General features: G+C 36.5%; 1 protein-coding gene across 1 annotated transcript in view; it reads right to left on the bottom strand.

Annotated features, from left to right (window-relative positions):
- LOC147073305 (ATP-dependent DNA/RNA helicase DHX36-like) overlaps positions 1-17,308 on the bottom strand; it is a 52,480-nt gene that overhangs the window by 22,128 nt on the left and 13,044 nt on the right. Inside the window, exons 7-10 of the mRNA XM_085945402.1 lie at positions 17,062-17,175; positions 16,317-16,370; positions 13,935-14,082; positions 836-1,046 (exon numbers count right to left, since the gene is read on the bottom strand). Of these exons, the coding sequence (XP_085801528.1) occupies positions 836-1,046; positions 13,935-14,082; positions 16,317-16,370; positions 17,062-17,175 (527 nt within the window). The remainder of the gene's footprint in view (positions 1-835; positions 1,047-13,934; positions 14,083-16,316; positions 16,371-17,061; positions 17,176-17,308) is intronic.

Raw genomic sequence — 17,308 nt, 5'->3', positions numbered from 1 at the left:
CAATATTGTACATTTTAGCAATGTCAGTAAATGAAGCTCCGCTATCTATCTTTTGTAAAATTTCCAATTTTTGTTTTAAAGTTGGTGTGTCATGTTTACGCTTTCGAGAAGACTCCATTTTGTTAACTTATTCAAACAAAGAACGTGGCAGAAGAAACGAATAGAAACACATGCATTTTTTATTTTTATAACGTTTTTATTAGGTAATATTCTTATTTGTCCGGTGGTTGTTTATCCAGTACAAATCTTGCAATCGATTTTTAACTATGCAACTTACTATTACTATTAACTAACACGATGCCAATGCATTTTTTTAATACTTTTAGCCATCTTTAAGTAGAATTGAATTCATTTTCAGTTAATTCTGTTTTGTATGAAAAGTTATTTCGGACGAAATCCGTAATCCAATCCACTATTATTGGTTGCTAGGGTTCTGGGGTCCTAGCAACTAAATTATTAATATACACGTGCGTTACTATGGAACTCAATATGAAATGTCAAAATGACATTTCAGTATTATTTCTATCAAGTACAAATTTTTTTGATCGTTTAAGCTAGTCAAGTCAAGTTTATACGATTCAGCAGAAAATTAAAAAATGTTGTATATAAAAAGTTCTTTTTATCTTGTAATTATTTTATATAATCAGTATTTTGCAAGGATTATTAAATTTAAAAATCAAATATAATATATTGCAAGTCTAGAACTGAGGACACTCGGATGCATCGCAGCCAAATCTCAGGAATTACGTCATACAAAGTGAGAAATTTTCAGATGGGGAAGAAGAAATTTCTGGAAGAGATGGGCCGTGATAAAATGATTGCAATTTTGACCCACCCTTTCTCCTCTCTCGTGAGCAACGCGCGCCGCCAAACTCAAAGCAGCCACTCTCCTTGGTTGTGAGATGAGTATGGAGCAGTTGGCGCCCTCGCCGCGCTCACTGAATGAATCCAGGATGTAGGACGGCACCCGTGTCGACTTACCGCATCCAGGAGCACCCCGGACCACCATCGCTCGGTTTGCAGCGATTGTCTCCACCAACTCTTGTCTGCAAAAACAGGAAATAAACTTTAAACATGTAGATACCAATGGCGTGCTATCCATACATGCTGTAGATTAGGAGCATAATAATAATAGTTCAATTATTGCTTCATAAATTGCATTTGTTTATTTTAGTTTCCTTGTTATACAATATTAGGTAAACATTTTCAAAATATCGCAGAGCTATCATAATACGCATACACGCACGCTGTGCAGTTTGCAATAATCTGAATGTACGTTTTATACAAACGAGATTTCAATAGAAACGCACACACATTGAAGTTAATGGCCCCACCAAACCACACTCAGTCTTAATCGGGTGTATCACAGGACCCTCCCTATGTTTAGTTGTGAAGCATCATTTTTTTTATGACTGGGAATGTTTCAGGAGCAGTTACCCAATTATTGGTACCATGCCCATACCCATGCACTCAAATGTGCTTTGACTGAATTTACATAACTTTAAGTACCCATGGGAGAGAGGAGCATGTAGAGGCAAAATTTAAAATTGTAGTAACAAAAGCTAAGTGGGCTCGCACATCAGAACTCGCCGCATGCGTCTTATGTCGAATTCGTCGATGTGACGTCATCGTAAACCAAGAAACAAACGTTATCAAATGAAGCTTCGCAGATGGGCCGATGCAACTGCGACGCTTGAAAAAAATATGTTGCTGCCGCATTCGTCGAGTTGCATTGTGTCAGAACCTGCATGTCGACATCGACTCCGCGCATGCGCACAGCCGCACAATCGGCCATTTCTGTCTCTGTCTCTGTCTAGACTGTCATTGCTCGCTCATCGCTGGTCGCCGCGTTTGACGTTTGTCCATACATCATCAAAATCATCAACATCAACAAAAATGGCAGACGAGAGAGAGCCTTCTACTTAAATGTCTGCGGTACCAATACATAATAATCGCTGTTTCCGAGTCTGATGACATATTTGCGCAATTGCGTCGTCTAGCTAGAGTATATTTTGACGTTTCAGGAGATTACGCGCGAATGTCGAGATGTGCGAGGTTGTGTCATGCAACACTGACCGGCGGGTTTCGGAAGTTTTGATTTATGGCCGTCAGGCACACAAGGCGAGTTGTGATGTGCGAGCCGGCTAATACAAAACTGCCGAATATTAAAAGTGAAGAGATCTTCAATAAGGCAATAAGCCGCTGCAAATTTTCGCAATGATAGTGAAAAACTATTCAAGAGAAAGCGGACCGTCTGTCTAATGATGCTGGATACCTCCACCAAAGGCAGGCATATAATATGTTTTTTTCCAAATACCAAATGGAGATGACCACTTTGACTCAATATCCATTACACCAGTCAATTCTTGACATGGTGACTTCGCTGGCAGGTTCTATGAGCTTGGTCGTATTACCTGTTCAACATGCCCATGTGGCGGAAAAATACATGATGGAAACAACATTCTCTAGGAATGTCCCAAAACGTGTACGGAAAGGGATGAGCTGCTCAAGTCGGTTCAACCAGTTGTTGGACCCATCAGACCTTGACGCCACAAAGGCCAATTTTGTTGCATTTAAACGCACACACAAATCGATTATAAAATGTGCTATAATACCGGCTATACTATGTTGAGCAAATTCGAAATGGCAATTTGGGATGCCCTTCACTCAATACCTAATAAATATGCACCAGCCGATGATGATTATAAAAGTGATAAAAATGACAAAAAAACAATTTATAAATAATGCCATCTGGATGGACCAATTTTGATTAATTTTATTAATATTACAAATGTCATTAAAACAGTGAAAAATTCTCTTCATAAAACTTTCACCGTATTTGTACAGATATCACAAGATGTATCGATCTTTTCTCGCTTTACAATATAAATTTAAAAGGCATATTTTTTTAATACATAATATTATATACCTATACTTATTTAATTTTTGAATATTAAAATAATATTTTTTGTAATAATTAATTGTACCCAACATGAGAGCCATCTGTTGGCAGAAGATCTTTCTAAATTCAAACTAGAAAGCGTTCCAAATCCGCGACACACTTTTGAACTCGCCCAAGGTTCCATTTTCAAATCGAAAGCGAGAGTGAAGGAAGAGAAATCTGCGCGACGTCACGATACAACGAAATCGAGAGTGAAGTATAGTGACGTCACGGATGAGAAGTGACGTACCGGGCGCGAGTCAACGAAAGGAAAAGTAAGGCAGTGACGTCATGAGATCCGTTCATGGCCACTCGAATTGTGACGTATAAAATTAACTTGTTGAATGCTTCAATCGTTTTAATGGTATATTTTTATTCAACTAAAAATGGTAAGTATTTTATAAAAATTACGATTTTGGTCAAAAGTAAATATTTTCAAATTCGTTTTTAAAAAAATTTACAGTACAAGTCTGTTTACTGGAAGCCAGGCGAGAACAGCGGCAATTTTCATAGCCGATTTCAGCAAAATTCTTGAATTCAAGCATGATAACCTAACAAAAAAAAAAAAAAATCCGCTGACTTCGACTAAATAGACAAGAACCAATCTTACATTTTCAATAAAACGTAATATCAACAACTCATTCATTCTCGTAAACACACATCCGAAAACGTGATAAATTAAATAGATTAGTTAGTACACCCATGTCGTATGTCCAATGATGTATGTTAGAAATCGAATTTGAAAGATTTGACTCAATTGAAAATCGAAGGGCGAAATGAACATATTATTTGAATGAGGACATAGTCATTTCAAATGCCGCATTTTGGACGTACACTATTTTTACTGTATAAGTCCGGTCGCACGTATGGTCATAAATCAAAACCAGGCGTGATGTTGCAACTCTCTTCAGCACGCAAGCGAGACCATGCCGGGATAGTGATGTCACACGGTCAACCGAAACGAATGAAAAAACAGCTTCGAGTGAAATTTGTTGCACGCGACAACCACTTGTATTTCTAACAAAATTATAGCAGCGACGCTATGTGCGGCAGCACAATAGGTTACATGTCATTATTGTGAATAATAACAAAATCACATCGACAAATTCAAAGTATTGCAGTAAGTCGAGCAAGTAATAAAATTACCAGCATTTAATGTGTTAACCCTCAACACCTCCCGCATTACGACAAATTGGACTCGTCCGTAGCCCACGATCGCAGGGCCGTGACCTTATTTAACCTTCCCAGAGCAAATCGCGACCCCCATTCGACGCTCTGACCTAGCAGGACCTTGTACCCCGATCGGGGACCTTCGGAGTGCTTCGTCCAACTTCGACGACCTTCCGATTTCGCGCGGAACTCTATTATAATGCACATCCAAGGTTTGATTGATTTGCAATTGATTTTTAAACGGGGCAAGCATTAAATATAACCGGAACATAAATTTGAAAATGGAATAATATCAAAGACAAAAGAAGATCATTTACCCAACTTTTTTTGAAAAGGTAGGCAAATATTGCCAAACGGTCGTTTCCAATTAATTACGACCATGCGTTATTACCTACTTATTATTATAAAATAAATTTACGGCAGGAAGATTAGCGCGTTATTTTTTCATTGTGTTTGATCCAGAGCAATAATTTAATGAGTTTGACGAATTGCTAATAATCAGTAAATAAAGTCTGTCGAAACCACAACAATCGCAATCCGGGTATTGAAACTTTAAACAGGGTTCTTACCACTTTACTGTTTGTGAAAATCGCATACGGAATTTTCAATAATTAGCTCTAACATAGGTGAGAACGTGCAGATACTTATCACCGTGAGATATTGATAGAAATTTTGTTCCATGTTCAATATAGTAAGTATCGTATATTTAAAAAAATACTATTGACTGAAGGTAGTTGAAGGATATTATTGAATTTAAATTCGAATGCGTGACGATATCACACGATGACACATTCATTTTACATTAACATTTCAACATATTATTATTAAGTACGTATATAATTATTTAATATTATGCACGGGTACTTACTATAAATAAAAAAGCGCGTTTCCAGAATGAAAACATGAAAATCGGAAACTAGAATTTAGATTGGTACAAAACGCTGTCGCAAAGGGCTGTATATTGAAAGAGATTTCCAGATTCTAGGGTTCAATTATGTATTGCCGTGAAACTTAAGGTTGATACTGCGTACTACACAGAGCTGTTAGAACCAGGGGCCCTATGTTAGAACTTGCGAGTCCAAGCCGCCCGGTCGACATGACGTCATATGACATCATTGTGACCTACTACCGGAGTGATAATAGCATTCGAGAAAATAACGCTAGTCAAATAGTGGCGTTATTCATTGTCACCATACACAAATAGGTGTTTCATCATAATAATATCTATGGTGAGCAGTGCGTGTTGGGCGGCATGCATCGAGCATGTATTGGCTGACGTCACAATTACGTCATGTCGTCGGGTGACACACGAGTCGATAGTTAGGAAATCGCGGTGCAGGGCCTCTAACCGGAAATTAACCGAAAACCGGAAAAACCCGTTATTTTTATCGGAACGAAAAACGGAACCGAACCGAAAAAAATATCGGTTTTTTCGGTACGGTACATGTTCAAACACGCGCGTTAGCGTGATCTTACTCCTCACTTCAGCTGTCATTCGATTGTCGTAGGCGCAATACTCTTACATATTGGGTCTTGGAAACATTTAAAAATTAATCATTCGGAGCTGAACCGAAGACCAGAAAAACCGTTATTTTTTCGGAATGAAAACTGAAACGAAATAATAACGGTTCGAAGCCCTGGATAGAACTATGCTATTTTCAAAGGTTCGGTTCTTATTGAAAAATCAAATTGGGTTCGGTTCCATCAATCAATGACAAATCGGAAAAATAACTTTATTATAAGTAAATATATTCTAAAATTATTTTATTGGAATAACTGGCTCCAGCGTGATTGGTGACCACAATAATAGAACAATGGAATCTCCGGAAGGCTATAAATTAGTTCGAGTTCCGGTCTGGGTCTCAATATTCGGAATCAATGGTTTCGGTTACAATCCTATTTCCAGCTCTGGACTACTATGTTCTGCATCTTCGTAGTAATAACATATTATGATACCTTTAATGCGATTTGAGTCGTTTGTTATCATAGTTAGAACCATTGGCGGCTTAATCCGGAAAAACCTAGCAGGTCAATTTTGAATATATTATTTTAATTTGCCTTTTCGTTGTATACTGAAAAGACGTATTGCAAATTGACTTTTTATACATTATAGAATAAGTGCTAGAAATTGTTATAGGTCGGTACCTACTAACCCTTCAAAAAATGTCCGTTTTTCATAACGCCAACCCATCGTTAACCGAAATTGCACACAACGCGTTATAATTTTTTGTAAATCAGGTCCACTTTTCTTTCTTTGCTTTTTGAAAAATCATCAATCACACGATTATAAAAATTGTCTATTTTTCCCACATATTTTTTTTCAATACTGAGCATTGCAAGAGCGGTCAGTCTATCCTGGCCCTATTGCGTAGAAAGGTTTTTATTCTTTTGAGAGTGGAAAAACATCTTTCACTTTCAACTGTTGTCATTGGTATGACGCAAATAAATTGGAGAACTTTGATCGACTCGGAAAATGTTTCGTTGAAATTATTGCTGAGTAAAAAATGTAGAAGAGAAACTGCACTAATAGCGCCATGCAAATCATCTCGTTGATAAAACACCAATAATTCATTTTTTAACTTGATTATGTTTATTTCTTCTAACAGTTTTACCAAATTTACTTGACGTGTGGGAAAATTATTTTTAAAATCAGTGTAATTTTCTTTATTGAACAAATCGGATATAATGAGATGATCGTTGGATGCAAATCGTGCTTCCATTTCCATTATAATTGTATCACAGACTTCAATTGCTACTGCGTGCGTACTAACTGCTTCACAAAAATGTTATAAATCACCAAAAACTCCTTATATATTATTAAAATAACCAAAGGCATTCGTCAAAACCTGTCAACGAATCCGAACCGCATACACAGTTGCGTCTTGAGACCAATTATCTAGTCAGTGTTATCATTCTGTTTCATTTAATTAGGTGAAAAAATCTTTTGTCTCACACTCGGGCATTGCCGATATTACAGTAATTCACGCACCGTTACAAGCTTCGATCTCGTATTTTGTGTTATATCGATCTCTGTCTTATGTATGAGAAACGAGAGAGAAAATTTTATAAAAATATTCAATTTGGGTCAATTTTCAGACTGCCGGCGAACACAATATTTTTGTTCGGGGAATTATAGACTGGGTTGACACAATATCGCGCGCCCTATAATTTCAAATCCACCGATTATTATTAATATTATTATATATGACATTGCACATATTATTAATATCATTATGTCGATTGTAAGGTATTTATTTTGGCAGGTCAATGACCGAATGACCTATAGAGGGAGCCGCCAGTGGTTAGAACTATCCCATGTAATGCGGTATAATACCTATGGGATAACTCTAGCTTTCAGTGGCGCACACAGGGTTTAATATTGGGGGGGGGGCAAGGAGGAGAATGTAAATTAGTCCCATAGGCTCTTTTTCTTCTTCACAGCCTAATTTCTCGTTTATCTGTCTTTTGTCTATTGCACTCGGTGTACCTATACCATGGTCCCCACATCCAGAAACGGGCCCTCAGGCTAGGATATTTGGTGGGCCCCTTACCTACCGCTAAGATTAAAGGCAGTGTGAAACACAACATTAACGTTTTTCAAATTGTGTTTTAGTTCAAATTAAGGGTACTTATACAGTGAATTATTGGCGATTTTTAATACATCTACTTTAATAATGGAGCTGTTGAGTATCCAAATAATAATAAAAAAAAATATGGCACAATTATATGAGTCTTAATTGAAAATATTCATGGGCATGAAGTTAAAGTGCCCACCACCACCCGTCATATATGCACAACCGTGGATATGCACGGCCGCTTTCTATGACGCTTTAAACGTGTCTGAAAGAAGTGATTTTAAGTGCTCATTCCGTCCCGAGACGGAGCCGCACGGGACTGATGCTGCAACCATGCACCGTAGTGCTTAAAGAAGAAAGTTAAGAAAGAAAATGTTTGTTTTTGGACTGGCTCTGCTGTCCGCTGACGTTAAGCGCTTTGTGAATCCGCATACTGAGTGTCACGAATTGAAATGGATGAGTCTACAGAAGAGTCGGGACTATCCCGCACCCCATACGACGCTGAAAATTTCTCAAATGCCGCAAAGTTGGCCTCGGTTGCTACCAGATCTCCATGACCAATTGGGCCCGTGTGAGGACGGACTCTGGCAAACAGCTCCGCTCGTTCGAATTCCATAAGCGGGCAATCCCAGAGGATGTGTTCAACATCTTGGTGGTCATGCCCGCAGGTACAACCCGGCCCATCTACTATCAAGCCAAACTCGTGGAGTCTGGCGGCGAAGTTGCCATGGCCGGTGAGGAACTGGCTAATCCAGTGCGAAGGTTGGAGTCTTCTAGTTTGGTGCCTGCAGAATACGTCTGGAAAAAAACGGTAAGTGTGCCGCCCCTTGGGGGAGGCGGTCCACCTCGCCTGCCATGCCGCAAATGCGGTCTTGTACACAATGTCACTTACAGTCTTCCTGTAAGGAACGTCCTCGGATCTCTGCGGTGGTGTCAGATTTTTTACTATTAAAGCTAATTTATGATGTATGGTTATCTCACTTATCTGGTCAACCCGACACGCAGGGCCCCCACATCCCGGGCCCCCAAGGCTAGAGCCCTGTCAGCCCTCCCCAGCCATGACCTACACCACTCCGGAATTCGGGAGGACACCGAGAATTTTTTGACAGTTCCATTAGGGATTGATTTTCTAAAAAAACCTGACATTAATGTTTCGAAATATTTGTGTTAGAAATTAAAATCTAAAATTTTTTTCTAAAAACGGTGCTGGAGAATTATTACAAATCATTTTTTATGCCGTATTTTATTTGTCTAACCCCAAAGGTTATAGTTTATTGGCTTTCAATTTCATTGTTTAAAATCATTATGATAATTTTCATTTTTGGGGGGTGCCAGGGCCCCCTGGCCCACCCCCTGGGTGCGCCACTGCTAGCTTTGATACCAGATGACTAATATACCGAGGCAATCAACAGGTTAGCATCTCGGTTACGTTTAGGTAGGTAGATTTCCGTAAAAAATTGTTTAATAGTAAACGAAAGTGAGAGGAAATGTGGGTCAGAAATCGAAAGTGAAATCAATTTCCATGCACGGCAAACGAGAAAGTCGGTCAAATACGACACGAATGGTAGAAATATGATAATCATAATAAAAGTCATTGACAGTCAATTAAAATGCATATAAAGGTATTTTTGGGCGGATAAGTAGGAATTATTTTGTTTGTTGACTTTTCGCTGACATGATGTGAGCTTTTTTTCGCGGAAATTACATGTGAAGCGCGGGTTACGCTGGTCGTGTGTGTAGGGTTGTCAACGGTCAAGAATTTTCCGCGAGATAAGGATTTTTTAAATAAAAAAGTGGTAAATAATGTATTTTGACGAGATTTGTTTTTAAAAAATTCGCACGTTAGCTAGTGAACTAATCTAGAACATCTAGGTCATTTTGGTCTTTTTTCTGGGAAAGAGAGAGACTGGTGATCAGTTTTTCCAACCGTACTATAATTATATACAAAGTATGTAGGTGATAATCAGATAAAAGGTTTCAGGCCTGTGATAAGTCGACGGGAAGATGAAAATAAGTATGGTGTCGAATAGGAGACACAAATTTTTAAATATCGCCATAGTATGGAAATTGTTGTGAAATTCGTTCAATTAATAAGATATTGTGGGAGTGTATAAATCGAAATGAACGTTTTAAAAAATCAACAAAATGTTGTATCTAAAATGACCAGGATATCGTATTTGCGTGAAACGTTGTATATTTTAAATTCCTTTTTAAATTAAATTTTAGTCTCACAATCTTTTCCTTCGGGCGATTTTACACTACCGCGGTTGAAAAGGCATAGGTACTCAGTTGAGGCATGGTCTAAAAAGATCGTGGCTAGGCGATGCGCGGCTTGTGCAAATGATGCGTGCCGAACGAAATATAATTTGTCATAAAAATCCAACATGCGTCCATTTAATGTTATGTTTATTGTTATATTACTAATAATAATAGTATATTCGTTCACATGTTTTCTTTTTAAGTACATACGTAAAGTTTTTCAGTCATCTTTACACGATTTAAGAATATTTTCATCCGACGCCATGACAAAACAAATCTACGCGAGGACACCAGCTCAACTGTCAGTCTCCGATTGGCGACTGATGAGAATTTTCGTCGCACCTACTGTTGAAAATTATTTGCCGTTTCACTGAAGTACGCTCTTTTTTCCGTTTCCGTTTTTTTAAACGGAAATTTATGACGCCAGACTCGTCATAGTATATGCGAATTGTAAACATCTTGTTGCACGTAATTTTAGCGTCATTTCTATAGAAAACTCATGAGTCGCAACAGCGTGTTGCACAATAAGCGAGAGAGTTTTAAAAAGAGGACATTCATAATGTCAGTGTTACACTTTCCTTGTGGCTTTGTAGGACTGGCCTAGATCTGGTTACCCACTTCTTAAGTCGCGAAGGCGGTCGGCGGTCTTGTTACCCCGATTCGCCATCACTTCGTTGCAGCGGACTGGCCCACATTTCGCGCGTCGACACTGGGTCACGGAGGATTTCCAAATCGCCACAAATATAATAATTATATACCGCTAACAAGTCAGGAAAAAAGGCAAGGAAAAACTGCTCTCGAATGTTCATTTTGATAAAGATCGTCCAAATATGACACCACGCCCTAATGGGGGGAGGGATCTGTGAATGTGATGATTAGGGGGGGGGGGGTGAAGAAAATGTGACGAAAGGAAACAAAATATAAACTTAGTATGTATTTATATTTCAACGAATAGGGGGATTAAAAAATGTGACCATGAAAGTGAGGGGGGGGTCAAAAACAGTTTTACAGAGAACCCCTTGGTAATGTTTTGAGGAAAATAAATTGGTTCCAAACAAAAGATATTATACATACATAATTTGAATAAAGAATGTTACATTCTCAAATCTTATGATTTATTCATTTAATAATAAAAAATGTGTTCAAGAATTGTTAGAAGCTATTAAGAGAAGAGGTGTGAAAATCACCTTTTCAGATTCATTTGTAGCAAACATCACATTTGTGCACTCTGAGAATATGTATTTGGCATGGCAGCGCACTGTGATAAAAACGCATAGCCATTTATGTTCCATGTTGTTTTTATACAATGAAGAATCATTATTTTTACGAGGAGTAGTTGTTAGCCATTCTCCCAACCCATTGGGTCCTTGCACAGGATCGGATATAAATGAATTTTTGACTGGATGTCAGTTCGAACCCGTTAACCACGGCTTACTTTTTTATTTAAAGACAGCCACTTGTAGATGTGGAGTATGTATACCACGGAACACAGAATTAATGGGAACTGAAATACCTAACGGGTGTGGAGTAATAGGCAACCGATCTCGAGTGTGGAAGAATATGGGATAAACTTAAATACGTGTCAAGAATACGTCATTCTAAGTTTGTCCTTCATACTGACAACTGCTCTCAGTTTATGCATTGCCGCTCATTCAATATTGGTGTATTTGAAGGTTGCAACACACACTAATGCACGTCTATAATGTGTGTTTCATTTTCATAGGACACTCAGACATTCAAAACCCTGCTTCAAAATGTAGTATATTGGGGTTTCGGAATTGTATTTATTAATCTGTTTTGTGATGTATACCACTTACCCATTAATTGACCGGTAGCTTACAATTAGGCATGAATATTTTTTTAAAAAATCTATAAAAATCATGTCCTATTGGTGATTTCAACAATCTAAATGTGAAATTAAGATTTTTTGCGGTGATCGGCGAGCCGGTATAGGAATGACAAATTCGTATGTGTTTCTTTGTGACTTCGACCCTCCGACTCGGAGCCCGAGAAGGATGCAACATGTCGAATGCAACAGCCAGATGTTTTTTTCAGACGAAACAGTTGCATTCGATCAATCTGCGAAGCTCCATTTGGCAACGCGTGTTATGTTGTTTCGTAAACAACGATGACGTCACATCGACGCACTCGACACGTTTTTAGGCGAGACGAGTTCCGATGTGCGAGCCGACTAAGTGGACCACCGATTAATTGGGGCAGCCTCTTATTTTGGCTAAACTCAAGGAACGGAAACCAAACCAAAGAACTAACAATAATTATTTATATCTCTTAATTGGGACAGTAAATTTAAAATCAAAATACATTATTATATTACACTTCATGATCTCAAGAAAAAAATTTCCCATATATAACAGCACTTCAACTACATGTTGCATTGTTTTTAATCAGATATCACATAGTGTTTACCGATGATTCGGTGTGGTGCCACACAGGTCGTTAGGCCTCTAGGAGTCTACCATTACCGTACCTACCGTATTCAGTTACAGCTACAGCGTCTCACATGTGCGACGTATTTGTAAATTTGCTTTTGTCAATTTTATTTTAAAAACTTATGACCCTTGCCGATATGCTTAGAAATGATTTGACACATTCAAGTAAATTTGCTTTACTGGATGTATGTATCTACCTATTATTTTATTTTAGAATTTATTATTATGCTGGCTATACCTACATTTTTTTGAAAGAAATATAATAATTTTTTAATTTGATGTGGAATTCGCAATTGGGCCAAAATGTTACAATACAAAAATGTTCCCTCTAATTTTTCTAATGTGTGTGTGGATCACCAACGCATCTGTGCAGGGTTGGTATCATCCGGTGCGGTAAATTTACACCCCCCCCCCCCCCACCCACAAACACATACATAGTTTCTTTTTTAATGACAAAGTTTAAAATTTAAGTCAAGGTTTGACGAATTTGAATTTTATTGAGAAGTTTGATTTTGTGTGGCAGAACTAAGTGCATCAATATCGATATCGAGTGAGGTTGTTCCTACATGCAAACAGTTTTCCAAATGCAAATCAGTGATTCGTGTTCTTACTCGGGATTTGATATGCTTCATCTAACTAAAAAACTGTTCACACGTGTAAGTGTTTCCAAATAGCGAAGTCATCATTAGAGTATGTTTGTAAAATGCAGGATATTTCTCCTTGTCCAAATATGTTTTGTAAAACTCTTCCAAACCAACCTGATTTCTCCTTTAACTGTTCATCGCAACATATTTCACAATGTTCCATTTGTAAATTTCCCGGTAATAAATTCACGTCTACGGAGAATGGCGTTGCAAATGCAGCAAAAAGCACAAGGTGGTTTTTAAAATCATGAGCCAATATCGAATCTCAATTTGCGAAATTAGCACATCTAGCGGTAGTATTTGATTTTATTTTTATTTTCTCACTGCTCCACGGGTCACAAGTTGACACCCAGTGGGCCGCATGCGGGTTGGCCACCCATGATCTAGATACATGCTTATGAATATCTTGTACAGAAAGCGCAGAAGCTTTTATTTTTATAGCCAATAGTACATTATCGATTAACATTTTGACTAAATCGCAACCAGATTCCAAAACACAAAATCCAACTGTTGCGTGAAAATTCAGAAGGTTTTGAACTTTTTTGATACATGCATTTTCTTGTTACGGCCGCGATAATACATACTGTCAGCAGTAAATCCATATATGTGTAACGGGGTATTAGTTCAATGAAAGCACATGCGTTTGACTGACAAAGTCAGCCTACCTCCACCCTTCACCACTGATATCTACCCATTTAATAATAAAATATGATATAAGAATGACAGAAATCCACCAGATGCAGTAACAACCTCCAACACGATGTGGTGCTTCCTCATACTCGGTGTGAATCTATAGCTCTTATATATTTTCATAAAAAACATTGTGTGCACATTACATTTTTTATATCACATATACCCCTTAAAACATTTATCAAAGTATCTTAAAGTCACAAACCTGAACGGAGTAATTGGAAGATGTGTTTCTGGTCTGGCATTTTCGAACTTGTACTGCAGCTGTGTGTTCCTCCTCTTCATCTTGGCGGGGTCCTTGTCTTGGGGTGCCATGCTGAATATTGGGTCCATGAAGCCACTATCCGGATGAACTAAATGAACAAACAATATCTCTTAATTATAAGGAAATATGACTGAAACACAACAAATCGCAAGATCAGGAGACTTGTTTACAAACAAGCATAATATGAAGAAAACAAAATAATTATGATTCTTTCGAAAGATACCTAGATATTTTTATGTGAATATTAAGTATTTTTTATATACATATTTGTTTATTTAAACAATCCAATTTTCCATCACAAACAATATATAAAAAGGTTACTTACATCAAAATATCAAAGAAATAAAAGTGATGGTTGTCTGGATTTTTATACCAAATAATATATCGTAATAATATTGAATGATTGATGTAGCTAATTTGTTTTTTGATTCACTTCGAAATTAAGTTGATAATACATCAATTATTGCATTATTCTGGGACTATTTTTAATTGGATACTTATAGAATTGCAATCCCGGTCCCAATGCAAAAATAATGAAAATAAATATAGTTTGTAATTAACTATTTCTTTTATTCAACGAATAATTTACAAGATTTAAGAATGTACCATTCTAATTATTGAACAAAGAGAGCGCTTATGAGCAGGTATTAATAAGGCAAATAGTTATAAAGTTTGTCGCAATTAAGCATGGCATTTGTAGCATAGTGGTAATGCACAGGGCGCGAAACCCAAGAGACGTAGGTTCGATTCATATTGGCTATATTTTCTCATGAGTGTTTTCAAAATTATGTATGTTCAAATATAGTTTAGTTTAAATTTATTATACAAGAATTACGATTTAATAAACCATATTATATCATGCATTTGACGGCAGTCGATTACTCACTGCGAAGGAATTCAGGTAATTTCTCAAATACCTATTGCATTCATCACCTTAAATCAGGGGGGGGCAAACTTTTTGGATGGAGGGCCAAATTCAAGAATTTAAAATGAGCGGCGGGCCGCAAGTAAAATACCATTTTTAGATATACACTATTTATTATCACCAAACCTAAACACTACAAAAAAAAATGAGAAGAATGAAACTGTTGTACATTTTTGAACATTTTTTTTAAATTCAGGTGTTAATTTTGTAGTTGATATTCTCAAAACTGCTTGTAAATGGGCATCGGAGATATTTGATCGTAAAGAATTTTTATCGAGGTTCATGATCGAAAATGTTTGTTCACATATATAGATTGATCCAAAAATAACGAACATTTTTCTTGCATAATCTTTAATTTAAGTTGGTCGAATTTGTCTGAATTAAGGGCATTGTAAAATTTGGAGATTTCTTCACGACGATGCAATTCTCTTAAATCAGTGTCACACTGCAGATCAATAATCTCAAGTTGTAGCTCTCTCGGTACGCTATCAATATCTATTGAAATCGATGTTCAACGTAGAAAATAGTGGTTACATAGTGTGAGACGAGACGAAGAGGTACTGAGATAATACATTTACGAAACAACAAATTCTTCAAATTATAATCTATTGTCAATATTTTTTAAGAATATAATTGTATGAATATAATATACAACATTTAAAAAAGTTATTCGTAATCGGAAGTACAATTAATAATGGCGGGCCGCAAAAAAAAACCCGGCGGGCCGCAGTTTGCCCCCCCCTGCCTTAAACAGTACAATTTATTTTCTTTTAGTACTTTTTCCAAATTTAATTTTTTATATAAATAAATGTACGTTCTGTCGGTCAAGACATCTTTCACTCACGTAAGTGAATACTAAGATTGAGTGATGTTTTATTTTATAAAATTGTAAGGAGTGCAATGCACTTGTATAGTATTCAAGCAGCCGCCACTGATGGTAACAACAAAATATGGTATCAAAAACAACAAACCTGGATTAACAACAGTTTATTAAATTTTGATAACCAATACTTTTTTTTATTTATTTATTTTGTTAGGTCGACAGAGAGATTAAATTATTAAAAGAGTAAAACACATAAATAATACATACTTAATCCTGAGAGAATGAAAAATTGAAAAACTACTAAATAATCAAAAAAGCAGTCGTTTTGGATTAAGTTAATTTAAAAGAGGTTAGAGAACAAAACATTTCCACTCCATCACTGTGAATATTCATAGTTCTACAGAGTCGAGCCACCGGATAACAGTAACCTAGATTGGTTTTATATGTTTGAATGTACAGAAGTGAAAAGATGTGAGGACGAATATTGACTCTGGGCAACGTTAAACTTAATATTTGACAGTAATCATGAGCAATCGGTATGATTATTAATTAATTTAAACATAAAAATACTTACTTGAGTTAAGACTGTGAACGTTTCTAGCTACAGTCTCATTCTGAAGACCGCCATCTGAAAAAATGAGAGTTATTTATCGTGTTAACGTCCAAATAGTTTCAAGTGTAATTAGAGGAAGCATCATATTATGTGATTGCAGTAGCAAAGGGTGGAGGTAGGCTGTTAAGATCCGCCATAAATAGTCCACATTAAACTTTGTTGGTCATACGTCTCTGTTTCTATTGAACTAAGACTACAATTTACAGATGGTATTAGTTAGTTTTTAAGAACCAATTAAACCCTGCTTAAACCAAACCATAATAATCTTTGGCAATGTGACAAAATTGTGCATACTTTATCATTCATACTTAATTGTTTTCGTTGGATTAAGAATACATATTACACATATTGTTGGTTCATTTTTTTAAACCCTGCCTAACCAAACTCTAATAGATAAAAGATATCATTTTATCTATAAAATATCTAAAGTTATGTATGATTTAATTGCATAATTTTAGATATTTTATAGATAGACGAGTATGTTTTGACTATTATTATGGCTTTGTTTTCGTAGGGTTTAATTAAATTTTAAAAACTAACTGACACCATCTGTAAATTGTAGTCTTATTTCAATGAAAACAAATAAGTATAACTGTCAAAGTTTAGTGTGCACTATTTATGGCGGATCTTAACAGCCTACGCCACAGTGCGATTGTTTTATATCATTGGTTTTACATAAATGGTAAAAAATAAAATAAACAAATACCTTCTTCTTCCATTTCTTCATTCACTTCTGATGTTGTCAAATCAATAGGTATGTTTTGTATAGATGACTGTCTTTCTTTCAATAGCTTATGTTTGGCATTCTCTAAGAGGGGTTCTGTAATAAGAGGATATGTACATGAGTAAAACACAAAAAATCGCTATGTTTCGAGACACTTACTATTAGGCTTAGGATTTTTAGGTTTTGCTAAAAAATGAATAATAGGTACCCAAAATATGTAGATATAATT

Source organism: Rhyacophila brunnea, unplaced genomic scaffold, assembly GCF_057557595.1.
Source record: "Rhyacophila brunnea isolate RB1 unplaced genomic scaffold, BYU_Rbru_1.0 scaffold_18, whole genome shotgun sequence".
Taxonomy (NCBI): Eukaryota; Metazoa; Arthropoda; class Insecta; order Trichoptera; family Rhyacophilidae; genus Rhyacophila; species Rhyacophila brunnea.
The sequence above is the reverse complement of the archived record's forward strand: the minus strand, read 5'-3'. Positions and strand labels throughout refer to the sequence as shown.